This window comes from Sinohyriopsis cumingii, chromosome 7, assembly GCF_028554795.1.
Source record: "Sinohyriopsis cumingii isolate HCF-2022 chromosome 7, ASM2855479v2, whole genome shotgun sequence".
Taxonomy (NCBI): domain Eukaryota; kingdom Metazoa; phylum Mollusca; class Bivalvia; order Unionida; family Unionidae; genus Sinohyriopsis; species Sinohyriopsis cumingii.
In genome coordinates this window covers 40881990-40901192 of record NC_142967.1, presented here as the reverse complement: position 1 = coordinate 40901192, position 19203 = coordinate 40881990, and the positions used below count along the sequence as shown (strand labels likewise).

Below are 19203 nucleotides of genomic sequence, written 5' to 3'. Positions count from 1 at the left end.
AAAATGTATTTTTTCCACAAAATCATAAAAAGTATTTCTTTTGGGGTGTCCACTATCACATGTAAATATACCACACAAATACCTTTTAATCCTAATGATCATAACGGGTATATTAAAACGAGAGTGAAAAATCATAACTTACCCTCAAGTCGTTTGAGATGTCAAAGAAATGAACTTTCCCTTTAATATTAGTTGTCACATACATCCAAAGTATATTAGCTGAGTACTGAAGGAAAATAACAAATAAAGCATTATTTACTGACCTGTTTGATAATATATTTATCATTAATGATTCATCATTTCTATATTTCTCTTGATGAAATTTTACTTAGAAAAGATGTCAAACCCACAGTAAATATCTTCTTCCTCAATATTACATTAGGCTGTTGCAATAAAGAAAAAAGTGTCATCTCAGAAACAAACCTCCTTATTAGGAGTCAATCAATAGATATGTCATTTGTGGAGTCAATCAATAGATACCTTACTTGTGGAGTCAATAGGTATGTTATTTGTGGAGTCCATCAACAGATATGTCATTACTGGAGTCAATCAATACATATCTTACTTGTGGAGTCAACAGATGTTATTTGTAGAGTCACTCAATAGTTATGTTATTGTGAAGTCAATAGATATGTTATTTGTGGAGTCAATCAATAGGTCATCATCTGCAGTCAATCAATAGATATGTTATTGTGAAATCAATAGATATGTTATTTGTGGAGACAATCAGTAGATACGTCATTTGTGGAGTCAATCAGTTGATATGTTATTTGTGGTGTCAATCAATAAGTATATAATTTGTGAAGTCAATCAACAGGTACATCATTTGTGGAGTCAATCAACAGGTACATTATTTGTGGAGTCAATCAATAGATATTTTATCTGTTAAGTTAATCTTTGGTGGAGTCAACAGGTATTCAATTAAGGAGTCAATCAAAAGGTATATCATTTTGTGAGGTAAATCAACAGATATGTCATCTGTGAGGTCATTTAATAGATATGTCATTTGTGGAGCCAATTAACAGGTATGTCATTTGTAGAGTCAATAGCTATATCATTTGTGGAGTCAATTAAAAGGTATGTCATTTGTGAGGTAAATCAACAGATGTGTCATTTGTTTAGCCAATCAACATTTATGTAATTTATGAGCCAAAGGAGGGTATCTGTAATATTTAGGAGTTCATTATAGCAAGTTTTGTTGTTTGCTTTTAGAAGAAGTTGTGTTGTACATTCATACACTGAAATGAGCAATTTTACCAAATATGTATTTAAAGTGAGCTTCATTTGCAAGGAATTCATTTTGTCTGCATTCCACTCACTACCGCATTTCAGTTATCATATCCTCATTTTGGCTACCATCTTTATTTCACTTAGAGTCTCATATCTATTTGTTTTAATCTGTCTGTTGAGAAATGCAAATGCGTTTACCCAAGTCAACATTTTCAAGCTAGAAAATAGAAGAAAACTATTGCTTTATATCCTGTCCTAAATTAGTCAATTTATAGTAAATAAAAATAACATCATGATAGCAATTAACGTGCAAATGCTGTTGCATTCTGTCTTCATTTTTGCTGGTAAAATTACTCATTTTAGGGTCTGTGACTACCTTACATTTTAATTTGAGATTTTTCTTTTATTTGGTAACATTTTAAATATATAATCTTCTGCTCATGTAATACTACTTTAAAATATTTACAGCTCTATCCTTTTGTCTGGGTTCCAAACAAGAAATGTATGTAAACATAAATCTGAAAACATCTGGTTCAAAATGAAGCATCAATATTTTTATAGTCTGTTTGTTTCTTTAACAATACTTAGCAGATCCAAATACATGAGTATATCCACTACCTTGCAAATTCGGCCTTCCCCGACTAGTTTTTTTTTAAGTGCAAAAATGTAATCTACATGTCAAGGATGAAGTCAAATGAGTGATCTCCCCTTGGATAGCACCATATTGTGCAAATTCATCATTTACTACTGGCACAGATATGCATGTTCTTCCAGAGATGCAACGGATGACTTGGGCATATTTTACTCCAAAAATAAGTTTCCTCTCCAAATACGTTACCTGAGGATAAAACATTAGAATAGGTATTCACAATGAGTTACATCCCTTTCCCCCTGACCTCGTCCTGTCATCAGTCTGCTATTGTACATGAAGTATTAAGTAAGATATGGGTTAGGGTAGCACCCTGTTTAGACATGGACACAGCTTGGAGAGAAATGCTCATTATGCTCAGTGGATTAAGCCACTAAATATAGGACAAAAGAACCTGAGCGGAAATATTTTCTCTTGTTTGTTGAGTGGTAAGAACAAGCAGCCTTATAAAAATAGCCTTAATTAAGATGGTGCTGATAAACGTATTGTATGACCAAATAAGCAAGTGCAAAATATTCATAGAGATGTATACAGTCAGCAAAATAACAGCTGGAGTATACTTCCCAGATATATGAAAACTTCAAAGGATTTTTCAAGGGATGAAAAGGCACAAGTAGATTTGGTACTTCTGAGGCCTGCTTCATAGCAAAAGGAGTAGTAGTAAATGACAAATTGACAGGATTTCACATTAAACCCTACATCCAAGGAAAGATAACTCTCATGCAGCTTCCTCCTTGGCAACTGGACAACATTTAAACATTGGCTTTGAGAGGTAGTTGATATACTCCAAATGTGTTATGTTTGGGTAAAATTTCAGAGAAAGACCCTCATATGTTGGCTTCCTAAGGAATATTCACAGCCTGATAAAAGCTGTCTTTGTGAAGAAATGAAGTACAGTTAATCTTGCAACATATCTAACATCCAGCATTAATTGCATTTAACAATTGTTCACATAACCCCACTCACATCTTCAACAAAGGCAAGAACCTTCTCTCCAGCACACAGTTTCTTTTCCTCTGTTCCAAAATTGTCACCTTTGGCTGCTATGAGACTGAAATGTAGAACAAGAACACATAAACAAGACTTCTGAATTTGTCGTCACTAAAGTCGACCCTAAAGCTGCATTCCCATCCAAAGGTAGTCTTAATGTAACATGATGAGCATATTTTTGGGTACTACATAAAATGATAATCTTACTGCAGAAGTTCACCATAATTACCTAGTATAACTTGTTTAGTTTTGGAGATAATAAAGACCTTACTGATTACAGCCTGTTTTAAACAGACACCATTTTCAGGTATAAGCCTGTTTTAAACAGGCACCATTTTCAGGTATAAGCCTGTTTTAAACAAGCACCATTTTCAGGTATAAGCCTGTTTTAAACAAGCACCATTTTCAGGTATAAGCCTGTTTTAAACAGGCAACATTTTCAGGTACAAGAAAAACAGTATTGATTATACACAGATTTTAAACAGGCACTCTTCAAATAATCGCTTTGCTTTTCATTTGTTTTCTATTAGGCACGAATTGTCTGGTAATGAAAAAAGGACTGTGATAGAATGTTTTGCCAGTCCTTGCATTAAGTAGAGATGGGCTGAGTATAGTAACATGTGTCATGCTGACAGTTTGCTGAGATCTACACTTTCCTTTGCCTGCTCATGTGTTAACTATGCCTGGCCTGTATACAGTTGCATGTATCACACTGAATTTTTGTATGTGCTCTACACTTTGTTTTGCCAGCCTGTTGTTAGTTAAGGATGTCTGGGTACAGCTGCATGTGTCATATGAGACCCTTTTGTGTGCTCAATACTTGTTTTGCCAGTCTTTTATTTTAACTATGGATAGGCTAGGTACAGTCAATTGTGTCATGCTGACCTTTCGATGTGCTTGACACTTTGTTTGCAATCCCTTGTGTTAACTATGGATGGGAGGGAAACAGTTAAATATTTCATATTTTTGGAAAATAATTTAATTATTTTTGTCGAGGAAAAGAAAAAAATCATTACATGCCTTTGTCTCAAATATATGCCATTTTGCTGGGAAATGCAGCTATCAAATCTTCTAATGATAAAAGAATGAATAACCCAAATCTATGTTTGTATAAGGAATGCATACACGTGCAATGACTAACAGAAATATGGTCATTTATGTGTTGGGATGCTTCTCTATATAACAGACACCCATGTATAAAGGACTTAACCATCCTCTCTTCTATCCATAGTATACAGATATCACTGTATACCCAAGCTGCTGGATACACTTTCCATGAAATCCTGCATGAACCCATTACTAAAACCATCACTTTTGATGGTTTTACAGCCCTAAATATAAATAAAGAAATAAAAAATGAAAAAATAAATTTACAGTAGTCATTACAGTGATTACTAAAATCATATATATGCAAACATCTATGCTTTTCTTTAATGGATTTTTCTTACCTTGGTTTTAAAGTGCATTCTGGTATAGTTTTCTTGAAACGTCGATGTGTAATTGGTAAATATCTGAAAGAAAACAAAATGTCTGCTTCATGTATTGTGTATGCTCGCTTAAAAGTCCAGTCAAAATAAAAATAACAAAGATCCTGATTTGCCTTAACATAATTGCCTGCAAATCAGGGTCTGTGTTATTTATTCTACTAATTACTCCTAATAAACTGCACAGACCAGGATCATGGCACTAATGATATGGCACATCTGCATCAGTGCAGTTTGCAGTTAGACTCAACACTTGTACTGCATGTAATGAGGAAACACTTGTACTGCATGTAATGAGGAAACACTTGTACTGAATGTAATGTAGAAAACACTTGTACTGAATGTAATGTAGAAAACACTTGTACTGAATGTAATGTAGAAAACACTTGTACTGCAAGGAATGAGGAAATATTTGTACTGAATGTAATGAGGAAACACTTGTACTGAATGTAATGTAGAAAACACTTGTACTGCATGTAATGAGGAAACATTTGTACTGAATGTAATGAGGAAACACTTGTACTGCATGTAATGTAGAAAACACTTGTGCTGCATATGAGAAAACACTTGTACTGCATGTAATGACAAAACACTTGTACTGCATGTAATGAGAAAACACTTGTACTGAATGTAATGGGGAAACACTTGTATTGAATGTAATGAGGAAACATTTGTACTGAATATAATGTAGAAAACACTTGTACTGAATGTAATGAGGAAACACTTGACTGAATATTGTTGTTGTTGTTGTAGAGTTTAACGCCATTTTCCAGCACACGATAGGCTATACATGGCAGCCAGTATTAATGGTGGAGGAAGAATCCGGGAAATCCCCGGAAAGAACCACCGACCCTCGAGAAGATACTGGCAAGCTTTCTCACATACCCACATTGGCCGAATCCTAGACTCGAACCCACGCAGACAGAGGTGAGATGGCAGTGATCTGTAACGGACAGCGCTTTAGACCACTCGGCCACTCGGGGCCCCTGTACTGAATGTAATGTAGAAAACACCTGTACTGAATGTAATGAGAAAACACTTGTACTGAATGTAATGAGAAAACACTTGTACTGAATGTAATGTAGAAAACACTTGTACTGAATGTAATGAGGAAACACTTGTACTGCATGTAATGTAGAAAACACTTGTACTGAATGTAATGTAGAAAACACTTGTACTGAATGTAATGAGGAAACACTTGTACTGCATGTAATGTAGAAAACACTTGTACTGAATGTAATGAGGAAACACTTGTACTGAATGTAACGAGGAAACACTTGTACTGAATGTAATGAGAAAACACTTGTACTGAATGTAATGTAGAAAACACTTGTACTGAATGTAATGTTGAAAACACTTGTACTGCATGTAATGAAGAAACATTTGTACTGAATGTAATGAGGAAACACTTGTACTGCATGTAATGAGGAAACATTTGTACTGCATGTAATGAGGAAACACTTGTACTGCATGTAATGAGGAAACACTTGTACTGCATGTAATGTAGAAAACAAAACACTTGTACTGCATGTAATGAGAAAACACTTGTACTGCATGTAATATGGAAGCACTTGTTATTGAGTGAAAAGTAGAAAATACTTGTGGCTGAGTAATTTAGAAAACACTTATTATTGTGTACAAGTAACATGTGTTACTATGTGTAATATAGAAATCACTTGTTACTGTGTGCTATTTCAAAATATTTACAATGCCAGTGCTTTGATTTTAATTAATGAAATCTACAATGCTTTCATTGCATCACAGTTAAACATGTCTAATGTGTAAATAACTGGACAGAGGACTCTTATACTTACCCATGTTTAAGATCTACCTAATGAAAGATCATTGAATCATATTTACATGTGTTTAAAATATATCTAACTGGAAAGAGCATTGCATTATATGTACATGTGTTTAAAATATATCTAACTGGATAGAGCATTAAATCATATATACATACTGAATGTGTATCTAATTGGATAGAGGACTGTATCATATTTACATGTTTAATGTTTATCTAACTGGACAGGGGGCCCCGCGTGGCCGAGTGGTCTAAAGCGCTCTCCATAACAGATCACTGCCATCTCACCTCTTTCTGCGTGGGTTCTAGTCTAGGATTCGGACAATGTGTGTATGTAAGAAAGCTTGCCATTAGCTTCCCATGGGTCGGTGATTCTTTCCAGGGTTTTCCCGGGTTCTTCCTCCACCATTAATACTGGCCACTATGTAAAGCCTATCATGTGCTGAAAAATGGCATTAAACCCTACAACAACAACAACTAGACAGAGCACTGTATCCTACCTGCCTGTCTTTAATGTGTATCTAACTGGACTAAGCATTGTACCCTGTTTGCCTGTCTTTAATGTGTATCTAACTGGACAGAGCATTGCATAATATTTACCCGGTCATTAATGTGTATCTAACTGGACAGAGCATTGCATCCTATATGCCTGTCTTTAATGTGTATCTAACTGGACAGAGCACTGTATCCTATATGCCTGTCTTTAATGTGTATCTAAATGGACAGAGCATTGCATCCTATATGCCTGTCTTTAATGTGTATCTAACTGGACAGAGCATTGCATCCTATATGCCTGTCTTTAATGTGTATCTAACTGGACAGAGCATTGCATCCTATATGCCTGTCTTTAATGTGTATCTAACTGGACAGAGCATTGCATCCTATATGCCTGTCTTTAATGTGTATCTAACTGGACAGAACATTGCATCCTATATGCCTGTCTTTAATGTGTATCTAACTGGACAGAGTATTGTATCCTATATGCCTGTCTTTAATGTGTATCTAACTGGACAGAGCATTGTATCCTATATGCCTGTCTTTAATGTGTATCTAAATGGACAGCATTTTATCACATTTACCTGTCTTTAATGTGAATCTAACTGGACAGAGCATTGTATATTATTTACCAGTCTTTACTGTGTATGTAACTGGACAGAGCATTTTAGCATATTTACCTGTGTTTAATATGTACTGGACTGAGAACTGACACAATCTGATACTGTACATTGTATAAGCAGATCAGGGTTTACATATTTCTTAATAAACATTATCTAATTGTACAAGGTTTACAGATTTCTTGATAAACATTATCTAACTGTACAAGGCTTACAGATTTCTTGATAAACATTATCTAACTGTACAAGGTTTACAGATTTCTTGATAAACATTATCTAACTGTACAAGATTTACAGATTTCTTGATAAACATTATCTAACTGTACAAGGTTTACAGATTTCTTGATAAACATTATCTAACTGTACAAGGTTTACAGATTTCTTGATAAACATTATCTAATTGTACAAGGTTTACAGATTTCTTAATAAACATTATCTAATTGTACAAGGTTTACATATTTCTTGATAAACATTATCTAACTGTACAAGGTTTACATATTTCTTGATAAACATTATCTAATTGTACAAGGTTTACAGATTTCTTGATAAACATTATCTAACTGTACAAGGTTTACAGATTTCTTGATAAACATTATCTAACTGTACAAGGTTTACAGATTTCTTGATAAACATTATCTAACTGTACAAGGTTTACATATTTCTTGATAAACATTATCTAACTGTACAAGGTTTACAGATTTCTTGATAAACATTATCTAACTGTACAAGGTTTAAATATTTCTTGATAAACATTATCTAATTGTACAAGGTTTACAGATTTCTTGATAAACATTATCTAACTGTACAAGGTTTACAGATTTCTTGATAAACATTATCTAACTGTACAAGGTTTACAAATTTCTTGATAAACATTATCTAATTGTACAAGGTTTACAGATTTCTTGATAAACATTATCTAACTGTACAAGGTTTACAGATTTCTTGATAAACATTATCTAATTGTACAAGGTTTACAGATTTCTTGATAAACATTATCTAACTGTACAAGGTTTACAGATTTCTTGATAAACATTATCTAACTGTACAAGGTTTACAGATTTCTTGATAAACATTATCTAACTGTATAAGGTTTACATATTTCTTGATAAACATTATCTAACTGTACAAGGTTTACAGATTTCTTGATAAACATTATCTAACTGTATAAGGTTTACAGATTTCTTGATAAACATTATCTAACTGTACAAGGCTTACATATTTCTTGATAAACATTATCTAATTGTACAAGGTTTACAGATTTCTTGATACATATATTAAAAGCAGGATGAAATGTAATAATGTTATCATGAGCCCAAAGTTATGTCACAGTATTGCCATGTTTAATGTTATCATGAGCCCAAAGTTATGTCATAGTATTGCCATGTTTAATGTTATCATAAGCCCAAAGTTATGTCATAATATTGCCATGTTTAATGTTATCATGAGCCTAAAGTAATGTAATGGTATTGCTACATTTATTGTATGCCTAGGTTTTGTGATGGTATTACCATGTTTAAGCCAAAAGTTATCCCACAGTATTGCTATATTTAATGTTATCATAGCATAAAGTTATGTCATTGTATTGCCATGTTTAATGTTATCATAAGCCTAAAGTTGTATCATGGTATTGGCATGTTTAATATTATAAGCCTAAAGTTATGTCACTGTATTATCATAATCATCTGCATAAGGTTATGTCATGATATTACCAAAATATTGCCACATAACAATGTCAATGAAGTTCATTATGACAGTTGTTGCCATATGTATCATTGGAATTTACTAACCTTGAAGTTTTTATTTCTTTCAACCTGATGACCCTGACTTGTATTTCCATCCCTTCAATGTAGTTCCTAAAAGGATTCAATCCCTGCAAAAAATTGGTACAGCAACAGTATTGTTAAAGCAGAAGAAAACAATATATCATCATGATGAAAATCAAGTTGTATTGTAAATATGTTGCAAATTAAACTCTGAACCAAAATCATCATCATAAAAAAAGCAGTAATGTATAATGGATTTTTTATGACACACTCAGAATAAGGATTATAAAACAAACTTTTTCTTTTGGTGAACCAGGAAATCCTGCTAATGCTAGCATAATCTTGCTTAAACAAACAACATGCATAAGAATCTGAGATAAAACATACAATGAGGTTAGTTAAACTAACAAATCATGTCAGTTACTGAAAGATTGTCAAACAAAAATTTGGAAAATCAAGAACAAAAATTCATTACAAATTTACTAACATTACATATCTCATCGACAGACTCGGTGATATGAACTCTGCCTGGCACATCGTCTATAGTGATGTTCATCTGTGTAGGAAGCACACTCTTCACTCTGAAATTATTTAAATTATTTTAAAGTATGTGAAATATTTTAAAGTGCATGAATTATTTGAAAGTACATGAATTATTTAAAAATGTGTGGATCAAGACAATGACAAAGTACCCTCTGAAGTAACACTATGCAAGTGTATATCAGATACTTTCATTGTATGTTCTACCTGAAGCAATACCTTTCTGAGGTACTAACTCCTACTTGATTTATAGCCTGTCATGCACCAAAAAATGACATTAAAATCTAAACAACAAGCACAGCAGTGATAACAAGGTTTCAGGATGGTCATCATGGCAAGTTACAAGTCATATAATAAAACATCTGATGACATTCAACTAAAGCAAGAAGATGACAGCAATAAATATGAATATGAGACCCTCTCCTTTTTATAACATTTTATTTAGCTAGGAAAGACATGCATAAAAAGAATGTAAAAAAAAAACTTTATCACAGAGTTCAATATAAGAAACTTTAACACTGACCTTAATCAAGGGCTTCTGTCAAGATGTGCCATACAAATGTATGCTTGAGAACCAAAATATATGTCCTTTGTGGGCAAGTGTCATTTATAGAGAGATTGATTTTAATGGTGAAATTCAGAGAAGTTCAAGCCTGTTCTCTTGTATGACCACCTTTAATTTGGGGCTGGGACATCTGCTACAACAGGCATCCCTTATACGAGGGGTTGGGGCATCTGGCACAAAATGTATCCTTTATATGGAAGTTAAGGCATCTGTTACAACAGGTATCCTTTATATGGGGGTTGGACCATCTGCAACAACAAGTAACCTTTATATGAGGCTGGGTCTATATGCTGAAACATGTAACCTTTATATGAGGCTGGGTCTATATGCTGAAACAACATGTATCCTTTATATGGGACCTGGAACATCTGGTACAACATGTATCCTTTATATGGGAACTGGGGCATCTGGTACAACATGTATCCTTTATATGGGGACTGGAGCATCTGCAACAACATGTAACCTTTATTTGAGGCTGGGTCTATATGCTGAAACAACATGTATCCTTTATATGGGACCTGGAGCATCTGGTACAACATGTATCCTTTATATGGGAACTGGGGCATCTGGTACAACATGTATCCTTTATATGGGGATTGGGGCATCTGCAACAAAAGTATCCTGTATATAAGGGTTGGAGCATCTGCTACAACAGGCTTTCTTTTTTTTCAGGGGGTAGGGTTTTCTGCAGAAAAAGTATCCTTTATTTAGGGGTTGGAGTGTCAGCAACAACGGGTATCTTTTAGGTTGCATCTCCACAGGGTTCAGGAAAAGTACCTGTCCACTCATCCTGTGTACAAACTGTCTAGACCAAGTAAAACACTGCAATGTCTTTGTAACTGTACATTCAGAATGTCACCTTGATAATAAATTTGAATGCAATTTCTACCCTATTCAAGTGCTAATGTTCAATATTGTTCAATATTTGGTATGCGTCACTTATAACTAACTTAAGATTAATCTGGCTACTTGTTGTCAGTCTAGAACATGTTGCATAAAGATTACTTCATATTTTTACACATTTACCAATGCAAGCTTGATAATAAAATGCATTCACATTATTAATAAGTTGCAGTTTCATACTTAGCCTTCGATTTCTTAATAGTGTTTGCTATGTTTGTGACACTTTTCAGTAATTTAGGCATCATTCTGATGAGTAGAAAGATTCCCTTTTAAAAAGCCATTACAAATCCTTGGAGTCAGACCATTTAGTAGTTAAGAGATGGAACATGTCATATTTTGTGTGATTTTTCATCTAACCAGGCAATTTTATAGTTGCCACAGATCACCAGTAGTTTCATGGTTAGAGCGTCTACCTCGGATGTGGGAGGTCCTGGGTTCGATCCCCGGCCGAGTCATACCAAAGACTTACAACAATGGTACTAACAGCTGCCTCGCTCAGCATTCAGCATTAACAGGTTAGTGTTAGGACTGGTCAGCCTGGTGTCAGGATAATGTGACTGGGTGGGACATCATGCTACATGTCTGCGGCATGATGCCCAAGTGCTAGACATCACTATAAACTGCCACACTGCAGACATCGTAGCGATATGACTGAAAAATTGTTAAAGCTACGTTAAAAATCAAAATCACATCACATCACATCAGTAGTTTCAAGACTCAAGCTGAATTGATAAATTGTCCGCAGATATTTCTAAAAGCATGTAATTACTTTTCACAAGAAAATCTTGTCAACTTACGTATAAAATGGGTAATTTAGGTGTTTCAGTGGATTACAACTCTCATTTACACAATACATGCTGTAGTAAAATATCAGAAGCTGATAATGTCAAGATAAAATCTGTCAAAATCTAGTTGGTTAGTGACCTAGAAATGTTCTCCATCTTTTGGCAAATCAACAATCTTCATGTTTATGGCACTTGTGTGTAGCATCAACAATATTCCATTTTATGGCACTTGTGTGTAGCATCAACAATCTTCCATTTTATGGCACTTGTGTGTAGCATCAACAATCTTCCATTTTATGGCACATGTGTGTAGCATCAATAATCTTCCATTTTATGGCACTTGTGTGTAGCATCAATAATCTTCCATTTTATGGCACTTGTGTGTAGCATCAACAATCTTCCATTTCATGGCACTTGTGTGTAGCATCAAGAATCTTCCATTTTATGACACTTGTGTGTAGCATCAATAATCTTCCATTTTATGGCACTTGTGTGTAGCATCAATAATCTTAAATTTTATGGCACTTGTATGTAGCATCAACAATCTTCCATTTTATGGCACTCGTGTGTAGCATCAATAATCTTCCATTTTATGGCACTTGTGTGTAGCATCAACAATCTTCCATTTTATTGCACTTGTGTGTAGCATCAACAATCTTCCATTTTATGGCACTCATGTGTAGCATCAATAATCTTCCATTTAATGGTATTTGTGTGTAGCATCAACAATCTTCCATTTTATGGCACTTGTGTGTAGCATCAACAATATTCCATTTTATGGCACTTGTGTGTAGCATCAATAATCATCCATTTTATGGCACTTGTATGTAGCATTAACAATCTTCCATTTTACGGCACTTGTGTGTAGCATTAACAATCTTCCATTTTATGGCACTTGTGTGTAGCATCAATAATCTTCCATTTTATGGCACTCGTGTGTAGCATCAATAATCTTCCATTTTATTGCACTTGTGTGTAGCATCAACAATCTTCCATTTTATGGCACTCGTGTAGCATCAATAATCTTCCATTTAATGGTACTTGTGTGTAGCATCAACAATCTTCCATTTTATGGCACTTGTGTGTAGCATCAACAATCTTCCATTTTATGGCACTCGTGTGTAGCATCAATAATCATCCATTTTATGGCACTTGTATGTAGCTAGCATCAACAATCTTCCATTTTATGGCACTTGTGTGTAGCTTTCTATAATGCAGGTTGTACCAGAATAGATCATTTACTATGAAATGTGGTGGTTGGAATTCCTTTTTTAAATGCATGTTACTGACTTTAATCCTGTGAGAAGTAATTGATATAAATATATGCTGGCATCTTTTACTTTGATGTGACAGGGTATTAATAAAGTCATGCAGTCTAAAAAGTACTGATGATCTGGGAAAAGCACAAACAACATCTGACCATACAAAAATCATAAATTTTGACATTCTCCATCTCTTGACTTCTCGCATAGTTAACTCATGATGTGATATCTGTCTTATTAAATGTTTATCTAAGGAACCCTGTATTAGAACATATATTTCATGACTTTGACATATTTTAGTCCCAAGCTTGCACTTTTTTCTTTAGTAAAAGCATAAGCAGTGTAGTGAAGTGTATGGTGTCGAGTAAAATGAGGACATGGATGAGCAACTCATACAGAATATTTCCTAACCCTAGATGGGTATCCTTTACATGGGGATGGAGTGTCTGCTAAAATAGGTTTCCTTTATATGTGAGTGAGGGTGTCAGATGTGACAGGTGTCCTTTATATACCTTTGGTGATATTTATCTTGAGAAGATAAAGATGACATTATGACTTTTAGGCCTTTGGTGCAATTTATTTCACTTAAGACAAAAGGTAACTATAATACTTTAGGTCTGTTGTGAATTTTAACTCCAGCAGACATGATTTTGGTATTCAAAAAAAAAAATGAAACTTAAAATGGGGGTCCTCCCCCAAAGGGGTCTTGAGAGGGCCCGAAAATGCATTTTACAATCATAAAAAACTGCTCCTGGTGCAACTTGTGATGACAATATACAACAAAATAATCATTTGAAAAAGAAACAAACTTACCAAAAATTTTCAACTTGAATAATTTTACAATATTTATTGTCACATGACCGAGTGGTCTAAAGCGCTCTTCATTATGGATCACTGCCATCTCACCTTCTGCAGCGGTTTGAGTCTTGGATTCAGCCAATGTGGGTATGTGAGAAAGCTTGCCAGTAGCTTCTCGTGGGTCGGTGGTTCTTTCCAGGGTTTTCCCGGGTTCCTCCTCCACCATTAATACTGGCCACCATGTACAGCCTATCGTGTGCTGAAAAATGGCGTTAAACCCCACAACAACAACAATTATCGCATGAATTCGTTCTCCAATACTATTGGTGCTTAAGTTATTTCATGTGCACGTCAGTGTTCACATCATAATTAGGAGACAATAATTTCACAATTTTTGCAGCAAATATATTATACTTCTCTCTTTTCATAACAAAATTTGTAAAATGAACACCCAAGTACATCAACTATATACAAATAATCACATACATTCACTTGTCTTTTTCTCCAATGGACACAGCCTGTTGATATCGAGCTCTTTTTGCGGCTTTGGCAAAAATTTGTTTAGCCTTCTTTTTTGACTGACTTTTTTGGCTCAATGTGCAATCGTTTCTTTTCCTTCTCAATGACAGCCTTTTTCCTCTCGAGCTGGTGCTTGTATTGGCGACATGCAGTGCATATATTCTGACAGAGAGCTACATCTGATCTCTCATGTAAGAAATCTTTCTTCTTATAGTAATTAATTGCACTTTTTCCAGATGCCTTCTGAGCTTCAATTTTTCCATATGCAGCTACTTTTGTAGGTACAGTAACAAACTCTTCCAACCAAAATTAGCGTAGAACAGAGGTAAAAAATGCCAGTCATTGCAGAATGGGACCAAACATACCGTTTTCAAAAAACCATATCGGAGATGGTATAAAAAATGGACTATATCAAGAAAAATTGGATTCAAGTCAGGAAAAAGGCAGAATTCCATCTTAAAATGGAGAAAAATCATGTCTGCTCAAGGGAGACATAATTTGACTTTATAGTCTTTAGGTCTTTGGTGATATTTATCATGGTGAGACAAAATATGTCACTGTAAATCATCCTATTTTTGCATCATTATTTTTTTAATGAATTCAATAATGCACCTATTTATGGCTGCATTTTGATTTCCTAAGATGTAATTCTCAAATCATTAAATCTGTAGCTTTCAATATTCAAAAAAAGAAAGACTTTTGTTTTCTTGCTACATTTTCAAGAAATATGAAAATTTTCACACTGTGTAAATTCTGAGGTTAACTTTTATATTGCAATTCAACATGTAATATTGACAGTACCATCTTCTGAGACTGACTATACCAGGATGTAACACTGTGACAATAACAGACTGTAAGTTTGACTATACCAGGATGTAACACTGTGACAATACCAGACTGTAAGACTGACTATACCAGGATGTAACACTGTGACAATACCAGACTGTAAGACTGACTATACCAGGATGTAATACAGTGCCAATACCAGCCTGTAAGACTAACAATACCAGGCTGTAACAATATGACAGTACCTGCCTGTTACAATGAGACAATATCAGCCTGTGAGACTTATAATACCAGGTTGTAAAACTGTAACAGTACCAACCTGTAACTTTGTGAAAGTACCAGCCTATAACACACTGGCAGTACCAGTCCATAATAATGTGGCAATACCAGCCTGTAAAACTGACAGTACCTGCCTGCAATACTGACAATGCTAGCCTGTAACACTTACAGGAATGTGACAATACCACCTGTAACACTTACTTGATTGTGACAACAGCAATTGGTAACACTTACTTGATTGTGACAACAGCAATTGGTAACACTTACTTCATTGTAAAAATACCAGCCTGTAACACTTACTTGATTGTAAAAATACCAGCCTGTAACACTTACTTGATTGTGACAATACCAGCCTGTAACACTTACTTGATTGTGACAATACCAGCCTGTAACACTTACTTGGCTGTGACAATATCTCCTATTTTGATCTTCCTTTCTTCTATTTCATGTTGACTTTTAATAATGACATCTCCATCATCTGCTTCCTTCTCTTCATGAATCTTTAATGAAGCCAGCACTAGATCGTCCCTTACTCTGGAAGAGGACAAAAAATATCAACATATTATTATGAATAATTCCAGGATGACAAAAAAGATGACATGAAAAACATCTTTATTACAGCAATTTTTAGAAAATATTAAAAAAGTACATATAGCAAGCAACAAAGCATGTCTTTTATATTCTACTCAGACAATCAGTATCTGAATAAATACATACATCAGAATTATATAACTAGTTTTATGATGCACAAGTTGATGTCCCAAACTGAATGCAGTGGGAATTTAAAAATGGAAAAAAGCAAAAAATATATCTGAACATGACCATAACAGACCTACGAGTCTCTCTGGTGCATTAAAAGTGCCTATTCACTGCACTATGTATGTAAGATACATATCTTTAAATGGCATTTATTTTTTATTTGGATCCTCATACATCATGTTCCTTTGAAAGTCATTACTTACAGGCCTTGAGAAGCACATATGGCAAAATCATGGACATTTTTGTAAAAGATCAACCTAAAGGTGTGATCTGGTACATGCCAGATTGAATGTCATACCCTTTGATGTCACAATGAAAGCTATGCATATTGATAAACAAATCTGTACTACCTATATTGTGCCTATTAGACTCAACATACTCTTTTCTTAACCCAATTCAGTACCTGGCCACCATTGTAAAAATCCATAATGACTGATAATTACTGTCTAGAAGTTTCTTGATGACAGTAAAGGTGCAGAGTATTCAATAATCAGGACTGAACAGACTTTGGTCAAACAAAACTTGTGTTATATTTTGAAACAACAATTTATAATCAATTTAAGATGAGTAAATAAATATGCAAGCATGCTCTGTTGTAGTTGTTGTTTTTGTTGTAATAGTGTTTAATGCCATTTTCAGCAAAAGATAGGCTATACATGGCGGCTACTATAAATGGTGGAGGATGAACTAGGGAAAACCACCCAAAGAACCACTGACCCACGAGAAGCTACTGGCAAGCTTGCTCACGTACCAACAGTGACCAAGCCTGAGACTCAAACCCATGCAGACAGGGGTGAGATGGCAGTGATCTGTAATGGTGAGTGTTTTAAACCACTCAACAACTTGGGACCCACAGCTTGATCTGTATAGTTTTACTATAGTAATAGTGTCTATTCAATGCATTAGGCATGTAAGAAATCTGACATTTACTAATAGTGTCTATTCACTGCATTAGGCATGTAAGAAATCTGACATTTAGTAAGTGTCTATTCACTGCATTAGGCATGTAAGAAATCTGACATTCAGTAAAGTGTCTATTCACAACATCATGCATTTAAGATGCAGAGCTGCCAGCCATCCATGCTCACATTTAGTGAAAACAGGTATACCAATTAGTGACTTTTGAAATTAATGAAAAATATGCCACTATCTCCATCCACTTTGATAGTCAGTACTGTATTATATGAAAATTCCAAAATGAAACACATCATTCTTTACACTATATACTTGTACAAATATACTTGTAGTCCTATTTACTGATATGCATAAACTTCACTTGTGCTTATGCTGTGACAGACTTGAACTTCCTCAATTGGTCTATACTAAAATTGTTTTCAAAACAGTTTGAAGATATTTTCATGTGAAGCACCAAGTTTTCTGTGGCTTTCTTCAACATTGCTTTCATTATTGCAGCACATCTGGTTTTTCCACAGATAATTTGGAAGCAATCTTAGCATCTGAGAACATTTCTGGACAAATTGCTAGCATGATCTCCAACATAAAAGTTATGTTTAACAAGAAAATTCCCAAACACAATTCTTCAACACTGGTAGCTTGCAGGTCTTCAGTTGATGGCTTAAAGTATGCTGGATTCTTTTAATTTTACCAATATCTATGTGCTTTTTGCTAGCAATGTGCTTCTTCACATCATCTCTGCCATCGTGTCCAATGCTAACATTTGAGGCACACTATGCGCAAAAAGCATGAGGTAGATCCTTCTTCGATGGCAGAATGCATGGCCTGTAGTTTATGTATTGAAAACCAAACTGCAGTTTTTGGGGACTATGTTTCTTTTCCATGGTGGTAAAGACATTTTAACTGTAGTTTAATTACAGTAGGATATTAATCTAGAAGATGTGATATGGGGGAAATACGTAAAAAATCATGTTATTACAGTGATAGTAAAAAGAACAAAAATCCTAAAAAGAATATAGAATTTAGTTCCAAGATCTTAATAAAATTGCCAGATGAACAGATAAAAAGGTTTAAAATTGAACCAAATGGAACAAATTCATTCACATTTATCAAAATCCAATACTACATAATATCCATGCTGCAGAAACAAAAATTCAGACATGTGCATCATCATGTGATTGGTTCTTCTAATCAGTGGTTGTGGCACATGTGCAAAAAATATGCAATCAAGCAAATATTGGTAAAGTATGATACATAATAATCTTTCAATATCTCACAAATGCTACACTCATTTATTCCTAAAATAGCCAGCATTGTTTGCAGTTAAAATAACCTACAGGGCAAACCATATGAATTGTATATAGTTCTACTAATATTACAACTAGCAACATGGAACCAGTATCAGCATCACAGCTGATTTTGCAATTAGCACTTTATGGAATAGTTATTTTATAAGCCAATTAAGAAATTTGGAATTTGTGATATTTTTATATGCAGAGTGAATCCAAGTATAGCTATGAAGGGTGGTGAAATTCTCACTAAAATCATGATGATTGGCAGCTCTGAAAATAATCAAAATTCAGTCAAAGTGCATATTCACTGCACTATGCATGTAAGATATTCAACATTTAGCCAAAGTGCACATACACTGCATTAGGCATAAGATATTCAACATTTAGTCAAAGTGCCTATTCACTGCAATATGCATGAGATATTCAACATTTAGTCAAAGCACATATTCATTGCACTATGCATGTAAGATATTCAAAATTTTGTAAAAGTGCCTATTCATTGCATTATGCATGAGATATTCAACATTTAGTCAAAGTGCCTATTCACTGCCCTATGCATGTAAGATATTCAACATTTAGTCAAAGTGCCTATTCACTGCACTATGCATGTAAGATATTCAACATTTAGTCAAAGTGCCTATTCACTGCACCATGCATGTAAGATATTCAACATTTAGTCAAAGTGAGTATTCACTGCACCATGCAGGTAAGATATTCAACATTTAGTCAAAGTGAATATTCACTGCACCATGCATGTAAGATATTCAA

General features: G+C 34.4%; 1 protein-coding gene across 1 annotated transcript in view; it reads right to left on the bottom strand.

The window, feature by feature from the left end:
* The window catches only part of LOC149795087 (protein RRP5 homolog), a 135652-nt gene that overhangs the window by 25623 nt on the left and 90826 nt on the right, over window positions 1–19203 (bottom strand). Inside the window, exons 26-31 of the mRNA XM_089964797.1 lie at window positions 15869–16003; window positions 9520–9613; window positions 9057–9139; window positions 4318–4380; window positions 2846–2930; window positions 143–226 (exon numbers count right to left, since the gene is read on the bottom strand). Of these exons, the coding sequence (XP_089820923.1) occupies window positions 143–226; window positions 2846–2930; window positions 4318–4380; window positions 9057–9139; window positions 9520–9613; window positions 15869–16003 (544 nt within the window). The remainder of the gene's footprint in view (window positions 1–142; window positions 227–2845; window positions 2931–4317; window positions 4381–9056; window positions 9140–9519; window positions 9614–15868; window positions 16004–19203) is intronic.